The sequence below is a fragment of the Lycium barbarum genome, chromosome 11 (assembly GCF_019175385.1).
Source record: "Lycium barbarum isolate Lr01 chromosome 11, ASM1917538v2, whole genome shotgun sequence".
In the NCBI taxonomy this organism is placed as follows: Eukaryota; Viridiplantae; Streptophyta; class Magnoliopsida; order Solanales; family Solanaceae; genus Lycium; species Lycium barbarum.
The window spans coordinates 9,241,376-9,253,020 of record NC_083347.1 but is presented as its reverse complement, the minus strand read 5'-3'; the positions used below and the strand labels follow the sequence as shown (position 1 = coordinate 9,253,020).

The window sequence follows — 11,645 nt, the reverse complement described above, 5'->3', positions numbered from 1 at the left end:
ATCTCATTTTACCAAGTACCAACAAGTCACATTTTGGTTAAGGAAGTTCTTTTCATTCTAAAATATGGATTGGCTTATTTTAGATGTTTTCAAGTCAAAATAGCTTTTAAGCATTTGCAGTGTTTGGATAAAATAAATAAGTATTTTTAAGCACTTATGTTTAAGCCATAAGCTAAAATTCCTTAACTTATAAGTCAAAAGCGATAAGCCCATCCAAACGGACTAATTGTCCGATAGTACTCTGATTTACAGAGCAGAACACAATAGAGAGAGAAAAAAGAATAGAACAACTTAGACACCAACATCCTTGTATATAAAAGAATTTCATCCAAAAAAGTGTTGAAATTCAAAATGTCCACAATACACTGTAGTATGTCAACTGTCAGCATCTCTTGATGTCTGTCCAGCCCTTTTTTGCTGTGCAGAACAAGGTTCCGAATTCTCTACGTCACAAGTATAACTTTTTTTGTTTCTTATCATCACATGTATAACAAAAATCCTCCAAATTCAAAAGCAGAAGCAGCAATCAGAAAAAGGTCACGTCCACAAGCATGCTTCCTAGTCAAATATCACTGTGTTTTGCTACGGCTTCTCACAAAGCAAAATCTTGAGTTAGTATGTCAAATAATGCATAATCTGAAAAGCACTCCCGTGGAAACACAGGGACTTTAACACTTCCCATCATTTACATGCAAGACCTCAGGATAAAATGCGAGGCTGCTCTTCACATACATCTACTCATTGGAATTTGACGATTGTATTAAAGGTATAGATTGACTGGGTTCAGACTCGTCTGAGCTTGCTCGGGAAGTTGGCTTTTTTAGCTTGTGATTATTATATGCAGCTACACCTGCAATAGCTGCACAGAACACCACAATTTCATATGTTATTAAGTGCTCATGAAGTAGTACCATGAACCTTCATATTTCTCACCATACATAAACACATTCATATTTCTCACCATACATAAACACAGTAGGCAGAAACTTAGGGTTAGGCAAACTACATGAGAAATAAGCAAAAAACCGTCCCAATCTACATGAATTTTAGATCAGCATTACACCTATCACCCTCCAATTTACAAAATGATGTTACTACTAAGATCCTTAACCATCAGCTGTCTCCAAAGATTCAATACCTAGGAAGTGACGATTATGTCAGTCCTATCTAATACAAATTCTGAAAATACAAAAACCAATTGCACCAGGTCAAATTAAAACTGAGATAGTCTCCAAGGACTAGCAGCATCATTGATTTTTGCAGTTATGGTAGTTGGTACAGTCCATTCTCAAAAGCTCTAAAGTACCCACAAACCCACAGAGATAAACTAGATTGATTAAGCAGCTGTCAGGCAGTAAATGAACTAAAGCAAGAAGAAATGAAGATATAATGCAAGCTTTTCTATATAAAGGATTGATTCCCTCATCTGGGAACCGCTATTGACATACTATTCCTCCTCAGTCCTCACTAAAAAGAATGACAGAATCTTGGGAGCCTAAACAAAAATGCATTCACTGATCTCATCTTTTTACAGATTGATCCTCTCTTTGACTGCACAAGAATATGTGGAGCTCAGAAGCACACGAGAACATTGGACATGGCTGTAGTGCACGTTAAATAGTTAAAAGTAATATGTCTTGGTGAACCACACAAGAGGTTAGGAAAAGAAGTCTGACAAGTTAGAAAAGTTACCAATAGCATAACCAAAAAGATTAATTAGTGTCAATTTTGTATCAGCAAAAAGTAGTGCAGATAGCAGCACAACCACCCAATCTTTGACCACTCCAGCAACACGAATTGTCAGGGCACTTGTATGTTGAATCACCAGAAAAACTGACAGATTCAGGGCAAAGGTACATAGAGAATTTAGAGTTAGAATAAGAGGTTGAAAGTTCCATGTCCTCTGTTCATCCATCTTAGGCTTCTCCAAAAAGATCCATGGAATTAAAAGACAAAGAGCACTGCATTCGGGAAGAAGATTCCAATCAGACTGAGTATCTATAGCGTTGAAACAGGAAATATCAACAGATCAAGCTTTTAGAGAATAAAAATACATGCCTGCATGGGCTAACATAGTACATCACAGATATGGGATTGAGCTTCAGGCCCTTCCGTTTCACCAGAATCTCCATAAATATAAGCCTCAGAGCTTCTCCAACAACACCTCCCATTTGATAGACAACACCTACCCAGTTAATATCTATTTCCCCATAAGAAGCCACAAGTACACCAAAACTGATTATTGACATTATGAGAAGCATTCTGCAGCTCATCACTTCGAGTCCAGCTGCAACCCCCAGAATGAAAACTGCTACTGGCACTGCAGAAGAAACCAAAAAAAGAGATGATGCCCTTGGCTCAAATGAAAAAAGGGAAACGGAGCACTTGAGCAGGTCACCAGCCCAGCCTCTGAGTCTATCAAGCATGAAGCATCACGTGGCAGTTCCCCTATGAGATTCTTTCTATCTTAAAGCTTTAGTTACCTTTACCATATATGATCTACAGTAGATAAGACAGCTGAAATGAGTAATACTTACTGATTGCTTTCAACATCTGGGCAAATGAAACAGAAATATAGAGGTAAGCAGTGTTCCCAAGCCAAAGTGTCATTGCAAACATTGCACCAATTGGTATGACCGAACTAATGTATCTGCATATTAAAACCACGATATCTTTATTGAATGATAATTTTCAAACTAATTGGAAGAGAAAATCTGACAAAAGTGAACCACAAAAAAGAACAAGAAGAAGAAGAGATAATTGTCTTTTATGGATGAGACAGAATAGATTCTTTTTTAAGAGAAAAAAGGTGGATTGTTGTGTAATTCTTGTGTTATAAGATACAAGGTAAAATTCATTCATATAAAGTGGAAATCATTATCGTATCAAAAAAGCAAAGCTGGACATATAATTTGGGAACAAAGGACTAAATGAGCTTAAGTAGAAAAGTCAGTAAAGAAATAAAGTCCTTAGATAGAAGACAACCAATATCCATAAGAGAAATATTTGAAATGAAATTCTTTCACTTGAATACTCACATATCTAGAGTCATCCCTTCCTCAACTTTCATTATCTGCATGAAATCCCCTAATTAGCACTATAAGGTGGCATTCATGAAACCATTAAAACAAAAGGGAGTATTTCTTACCTTGAGAACCTTGGTAAGCACAAAACATAGAATTGAGGAGAAGATCATGTGAAGCAGAGTCAATCCAAGTGGATAGGGAAAGTTGATTTCTTTTGAAGATAAAACCCACTGCAACACGCATCACTATAAGTCAGACAAAGGAGCTACAATATGTCCGACATGCGAAGCTATTGTCAACTATAGTTGACTTAAAATCTAGATAGATAAAATAAAAAATTGTGCATCGTTGTCTTGTCTTCTCTCCATGTGGAAAAGAAAAAGCAGAAAGCCATGATCAGAGAAAGTATTGTGGCCACTCGCCACAGTTCCAAAGAAAATCCCAACCCCTCTTTCTCTCCCTTCCTCCCTCCCATCCTCTCTCTCTCTCTCTCTCTCTCACTCACTTGCCCCTAACAAAGGCTTGTCTTATAGGCAGTTAATTGACTAAGATGTCACAGGTTTGCAAAATTCAAGTATGGGAGATATAAAAGCCGATGATCCAGGTTCCAGGACTATTTGAATAAAAACTTACAGATTCTAACTCGATATCAGCGAAAAACCTAATTGAATACATGATAGATCACAATTAACGAACTTATATGATTGATAGGCTATTATAACATACACTGCTGTGGAAGTAAACTTTTGCAAAGGAAAACAGTAAGGGACAGGACATGGACATACGGAAAAGGAAAACTATACATAGTGGTGTGCTTTATACAGATCGGCAAAAAATTACAGTGTATATATAGGGTAAATTTTCTGTGTTTGTGTGCATATATTAACTTTTGAACACCCTCGACAAAAAATGACAGTGTATATTTAGCTTCTTTTTTTTTTTCCGAACACCCTGAATGAAAATCCTGGATCTACCACTAATTACTCATAACAAGAGCCATTTTTCCTCACTGTCAAATACGAATCCTCAATTTTAAGTAAATGGACGCAAAGTACCACTACACAGGGGAAAGAGCTAGAGTGTAGGAAGCGGGTTCGGCAGAATACAGTAATTTCAGTTCAAACCTTGCATTTGTATTAAGAAATTCATTTGTAACTCAAAAGTTAAGTTTCAAATCCAGGCTCCGCCTCTAATACATATGCTAGTAAACTTTTCAACTCTATATATATATAATAACATACCCAGTGTAAGTGAGGTCTGGGGAGGGTGGTGTATAGATCCAAGGCACAATGCATTAATAATTTATAGGGAAAGCAAAGGGATAAGAAGAGGAACCTTGTTGAAGAAGATCTGGCCACTAGAGAGAGCAATGTAGAGGAGAAGATATGAGTATGTTCGCACATCGTCGCTCACCCATTTTTCCTGTGGATCCGCCATTCCTGCACACTGCCTTTCTTTCACAAGTGGGAAATGTGATATTATTTGAAGAATAGTTAATAAAACTGACAGACGGTTAATTAAAAGTGTGAATGAGAAAGTCAAGAAAGGCTACGGAAAGAGTGTCGTAGTGTATAGACTTATAGCGCGCCTGACTTGATGCATTGGTTTTGGTTGCTTGTTTTCCCTGTTTATTTACTTTCCTTCTATTTAATTTTTTTACGTTTCCCAATGGCTGAAAATCACTTGCGCCTTCAATTTTGCTTTGAAAATCACATGAGTTCACCAACAACAAAAAAAAAAAAAAAAAAAGGAAAAAAGTGAGTTTATGGGGAATTGATCCCTAGTCCTCCCGCTAAATAACTCAACCTAATTGCACTATTTAGCCTTCTGATATTATGTGTTCCATCAGGTAATATTATGCCAATTTTCAAAAATATATACATAAAATTCCTATTTTTATGCAGAGATTATGTGTTCACGTGCCTCAAATTTAGTTACTAAATTCGCCCTGATCTTACCCTTACATTATCAACTCTTATCTTCTTTTTTTACTTCTTTAAAATTATGATTTTTTTTTAATCTGTATAACAAATTTCCTATAAAAAATTAAATATTATCTTCTTAGCGAAGAAAAAGTGAGAAATAAATTGAATATACAACATAGTGCCCGTTTGGATTGGCTTATATAAGTTGTTTTTACCTTTTTTGCGTGTTTGGCTGACTAGCTTAAAGCTATTTAGTGCTTAAAATAAGTCAAAAAAATAATTGGGCCTGTTTGGCTTAGTTTATCTACAGCAGCTTATAAGATGCTTTTTTTAAGCCCATCCAAACAGGCTCATAATGATGTTCTATAATGAAATAAATTAGCTGAATAATAAAACTGTAACATCTATTTGTACAAGTGAAAATAGCAGGTAATAATAAATTTATAAATATATTTCAATGGAGGTAATACAAAAAAAAAATGTTAAATAGAGACAAATTTTTAAAAATTATTTATTATATTGTAAATAAATTTTAAATTATAATTTAAGAAATATTCGATTAATGATAGTTGAAGCGTGTTTACTTATATAGACAACGGAGAACAAGAGAGAAGTGAAGATATGAGTATGTTCGCACATCGTGGCTCACCCATTTTTCCTGCGGATCCGCCATTTCTGCACACTGGGAATGCACAAGGAGTGCAGTGTACCTGACTTGATGCATTGCTTGCTTATTTTTCCACTTCTTTCTACTTTCCTTCAATTGAATTTTTAACATTTCCCAATGGATTTATTTAAGAAAAAACACATTTTTACACTCTATACTACTATAGTTTTTGTTTAAGATATAAATAAAGACTTTTGGAATTTGTGATTTAAAAGAAATTTGTGTGACTATCATTTCATTAAGGATAACAGAGAAATTTAATACTATTTAAGTTGTTTCTAATTATAGAAAAGTGACATTCTTGTTTAGATAGACTTGCAGAAGAGTGTATCAATTGGCGACAAGAGGGAGAGTAATAGTCGAGAAATAAGTATATTTTATTTATATTTTCTATCTCAATTAATGTGATACAGTTTGAATTTCGAGGGTCAAAATAAGAAAATCTTTGACCTTGATTTATTTGTATGCCCTTTAAATATTTTAAATTGTTAGTTATTGTTTCTAAATATGTATATTATTTTTCAAAAAACTTAAAGATTGTATGTTCGAATTCACAGTCAAAACAAAAAGCCTGACTCTCGAAATCCGAACTATATCATATAGATTGGGATAGAGGGAGTACATACTTTTTACAAAATTAATTTATATAGATTGGGATAGAGGGAGTACATACTTTTTACAAAATTAATTTATATTTTTTTGATATATTAGCTAGAGATTGTAATTATATTTAATCTAATGGCCAAACATGTTAAAAACCCTTTAAAATTTTTGTTTTGACCAACTTCCTTTCAATAGCATATTTCAGGAATCAAATGTTTTCACAACACATAAGGAAAAATTGAGGCATTTTCTTTGCAAAGCTGGTTCTTTTTAATTGTATTTCATGTTCTTTAAAGGAAAATTTCATAAATATACAATTTACTCACTTACATTGCAAAAAAATAGTTCAAAACTTATATTGCAAAGCTTTAACCCAAAAATACTTTTATACAGTACTATACACTTATATACAAAAGACAAGTACATTATGCATATAAGTGTTTGAAGGTGTATACATATTTACACGCCTATATATATAAACACTCATATACACCCATGTACAGTATTATACAATATTATAACCTCTATACCTATATACACCTATATACAATATTATAACCCATATAACCATATACACTATTATACAAGAAATAACTTCAACACCACCAACTCCCATATACATATATCACCAACCCCAAATCTTGAGCCCCATATACACCAGAACCTGCCACCAGTCAACGTCGGAGCAGAAGTGCTTGCCGGAACTGGCGAGGGTGATGACAACGACATTAGGGATTTTGATCGACGACAGAGCACTAGCCACACCAGATCTGAGAGAGAGATGAGGAGGAAACGTCGAAAACCACCAGCCACATCAGATCTGAGAGAGACGAGTGGATCGCTCACCACTACCAAATCTGAGAGAGCGAGTGAGCGAGAGAGAGAGAGAGAGAGAGAGAGAGAGAGAAACTCGTCGCAGCACCGGCGGTTCTCTGGCCGGGGCGGTGGGGGAGCGGCGCGGGAGACAAAGAGCGAGAGAGAGGAGGCTGGGTCATTTTTGTAAAGTTTACAAATATGGGTCAATTTTGATAGCATTGTTACCCTAATTAATACACATTATAGTTATCTCTTCTTTTAATAAAATAAGAGCTCAAATAATGCAGATTTTAAGGGCAAAAACCTATTTACAATCTTCTTCTTTTTTTGCGTGGATTGGCCAAAGGCACTGGTCTTTAATTTTTGCACCTCAGTTTGCTAGTCTTTAATTTTTGCACCTCAGTTTGCTGGTATTTAATTTTTGTCCTTAGCTTAAAAAAGTGGCCGAAAATATCTCAAGGTTCTAGGTTAGAACCCCCGCTCACATGGCAAGACTTTCGCGAAACCTCTACCTTAAGGCCTAACATTTGCCCAAAATTAGGCCTATTCGGGCAAAAGTTAGGCCTTAAGGCAAAACTCATGATTTCCGGGTTCGAACCCCGACTCAGTAAAAAAAATAAAAAAAATCTCAAGGCTGAGGTTCGTAGCAAAAATTAAATTAAAGACCACCCCCGAATAAGGTCAATCGTGCTAATTGTCCATTTACAATTGCTCAAAAATTTGGCCTTTTGGCCTCAAAAGAATTTGGTTCAATTTAATATTTGCAGGAGGACTCCGGCTTCCAAAAAATGAAACTTACTTAAATGTACACTTCGGACATCTAGTTTATCAAACATGGCCGAAGTATACACTGCCTATACACTTCAGCTGTATAGGTAATGTACATGTATGTATAGGTTATGTATACTTTGGACTTTTTTCAGAATTTTTTTTTCACTTTTTTCAAAAATTAGTGTTTAGCCATGATAATTCCAAATACGACTTGAAGTTGTATTTAGAATTTGAAAAACTTGTTTTTTAAGTTTTTCACTTTTTTCACAACCAAAACAAGTACATTTCAACAAAAAAAAAAATACTATTTGCAAAAACTATGGCCAAACACAACTCTAACTCCAAAATTCAAAAAAAAAAAAAATGAAAAAGTTTTTGGTTTCCCTCAATTCGCTGGTCTTTAATTTTTGTCCCTACTTCTTATTTAATGAAATTTTGTGAGCCAACGCACTAGAGATTCTGTGTTCGATCCCCCGAAAGTCAAAAATAATAATAATTTCGCAAGGCATAGGTTTCTACGAATCTATGCCTATTCAGGCGAAGTTACATAAAACTTATGCCCTGTCGGCAAAGGTTCATGGAAATGAAGTTCTGCCTTAATTTTGCAAGGCATAAGTTTCTATGAACCTATGCCTATTCGGGCGAAGTTACATAGATTCTATGCCTTGTCCGGCAAAGGTTCGTGGAAATGAAGTTCTGCCTTAATTTTGCAACTATGCCTATAGGCATAGGTTCTATGTAGTTCCGTAGAAACCTTTGCCGTCCAGCATAGTTTTTATGTAACTACATAGCGAACAGGCATAGTTTCATATGAACTTATGTCTTGCAATTTTTTTTTTTACTGAGCGCTGGTTCGAACCTAGAACCTGGAGATATTTTCGGTCACCTTTTTAAGCGAAGGACAAAAATTAAACACCAGCAATTTGAGGGGCAAAAATTAAAGATCAGCGCCTTTGAAGGGCAATCGTGCAAATTGCCCAAATCCAACAGCTGTATCTGAGCCCAAATTAGGGCCTATAATATCCTATGGTTTTTCCTCGGCAATTCGCAGGAATGCCCCTTATTCGGGATGGTCTTTAATTTTGGTCCCTCAAATTGTTGGTCTTTAATTTTGTCCCTTCGTGTAGAATACCTTGAGGTTCTGGGTTCGAACCCGGCTCAAGCATAAAAATAAAAATAATTTTGCAAGGCAAGGCTTTGGGAAAAGTTATGCCGGATCTGGCATAGGCACCTTAAGGCATAACTAAAGTTATGTTGGATCCGACAGAAGGGTATAGGTGTAAAGTTTGGTAACGACAGAGGTATATTTGATCACTTTCATAACGACGGGTAAAATTAGCTAATAAAAGAAAATAGAGGGTTATATTCACCCTTTTCCCATTTCTTTTTTACAAGACAACAAATAATATTTCTATTGTATATAAGTGTCCAAAAGAGAGTAACACAACAATGAATGCTTGTACCAAAAGCTATATAAATTGTACATTTTAACCAACTACCTTTTTTTCCCACGTAGACATATGTTATAGTACTGAATATTTATTTTCTTCTCATGTATACACGTATGCACTTCAATTTTAATTCGCCGATATAATTATTTCCTCCGTACACTTTTACTTGTTTACTTTTGACTTTTCAAGTTCTTTAAGAATTAATAAATGAAGTACTCCCTCTGTCCCATATTACTCGGCCACATTACTAAACTACTTTTTTATCCCACGTGGACATATCATAGTACTGAATATTTATTCTCTTCTCATGTATACACGTATACACTTCTTTATTTCCTCCGTACACTTTTACTTGTTTACTTTTGACTTTTCAAGTTCTTTAAGAATTAATAAATGAAGTACTCCCTCTGTCCCATATTACTCGGCCACATTACTAAACTACTTTTTTATCCCACGTGGACATATCATAGTACTGAATATTTATTCTCTTCTCATGTATACACGTATACACTTCTTTATTTCCTCCGTACACTTTTACTTGTTTACTTTTGACTTTTCAAGTTCTTTAAGAATTAATAAATGAAATACTCCCTCTGTCCCATATTACTCGGCCACATTACTAAACTACTTTTTTATCCCACGTGGACATATCATAGTACTGAATGTTTATTCTCTTCTCATGTATACACGTATACACTTCTTTATTTCCTCCGTGCATTTTTACTTGTTCACTTTTGATTTTTCACATTCTTTAAGAATTAATAAATGGAGTACTCCATTGGTCCCATATTACTTGGCCACATTAATAAAAATATATGTCCAAATTACTTGTTCATTTATAAAACCAAGATAAAATTAATCAAATCTTTCCCATCTTACCCTCTCCGTTCCATGTCACTTGGCCACACTACTAAATATATATGTCCAAATTACTTGTTCATTTACAAAACCAAGATAAAATTAATTAAATCTTTCCCATCTTACCTTTAGTAATAAATGTTCTTGAAAATAGTCAATTTTGATTAGAATGTATTTATTGGATACAGATAGGGGTAAGATAGTAAAATATATCTTTTATTTATGATTTCTCAAGGGGCGTGCAAAAAGGAAAGTAGCAAGTAATATGGGACGGAGGGAGTATATATTTTACTATAATATTCATATTTATTGGTGCAAGTCTCAATAGCCTTGGAAAATTATTTGAAAATGAGTAATTAATGCGAAGGGTAAAATTAATAATAAGAACAAAAATTCATTTTCTTGATATGTTAACGCGGACAATTAAAAGTGAACGGAAGGAGTGACTTTTATCCCCGTTTTTCTCCTTTGTCAATACTTTAAACGTGAAGAGAGGACGAACAACATCAATGCAAATTTGTACCAAAATTTATATACATTGTACACTTTAACCAACTACTTTTTTATCTCACTTGGACATATGTCATAGTACTGAGTATTTACTCTCTTCTCTCATGTATACACATATGCACCTCAATTTTAATTCTCCTACACATATTTATTCCCTCCGTGCACTTTTACTTGTCCACTTTTGACTTTTCACGTTTTTTAAGAATTAATAAATGAAGTATATATTTTATCATAATATCCATTTTCTAATTATAACTAAAGTGATGGTACATAAAATACATTTTGTACCATCACTTTATGGGGCAAGTTTAGGGGCACATATGATGGATGGTTTGGGAAATATTTAGTCCTCAACTGCTGTTATCTTTAGAAGGAAAAAAATCTGAGTGAAATTAGTTTCTGAAAAAAGTTAAGTAGCGAAGGCCTAGGCTTCAAAGATTATGCAATTTGAAATACTCTTGTAGCATGAATCTATAGATAAATCAACTCAAAGGATACTCGAATATGCATTTAACGCGAAATGCTTACAATTTTCAATATTCAACATGAATGATAACCTTGGAAATTGAAATCTATTTTGTACAACACTAATGCACCTAAATAGCCCGGAAAAATACATTAAATTTATGCACGTTTCCTTGTACACTCGTCATTTATTAATCATCAAGCACTGTACGAAAGCAAAGCAAAGAACCGCCGTACAGATCTTTATGGTAATTTAACTTGTATGGTTAATTGGTTACAAAAGTCTTTCAAATCATAAAATTATATTTTTTCTATCAACAGACAACAATCCATTTTGCTACTACGAAGAGATTGCTTTATATATGTATATTTAAATAGTATAAAAAAAATAACTTATTCCTATATAAATAACTTACATACCTGCAAAAAGTAATAGTAGGATTTGTTCTCATGATTATAAGCGAGTTGTTATAATCATTTCTATTATGAAGGTCCAATTTCTGGCTGATGTTGTTGCACACGGTCATACTTATTGGTGGCTTTGTTGTAGAGA

At 34.4% G+C, this 11,645-nt stretch overlaps 1 protein-coding gene across 1 annotated transcript; it reads right to left on the bottom strand.

Annotated features, from left to right (window-relative positions):
- Positions 1–291: 291 nt before the first annotated feature.
- LOC132618787 (probable sugar phosphate/phosphate translocator At3g14410) lies at positions 292–4,627 on the bottom strand. The gene is made up of 7 exons (XM_060333796.1): positions 4,362–4,627; positions 3,149–3,256; positions 3,039–3,073; positions 2,538–2,650; positions 2,059–2,320; positions 1,693–1,961; positions 292–859 (listed from the first exon to the last, which is right to left on the bottom strand). Exons 1-7 carry the CDS (start codon positions 4,461–4,463, stop codon positions 735–737), a joined length of 1,014 nt encoding a protein of 337 aa, XP_060189779.1. The 5' UTR covers positions 4,464–4,627; the 3' UTR covers positions 292–734.
- Positions 4,628–11,645: the final 7,018 nt, after the last annotated feature.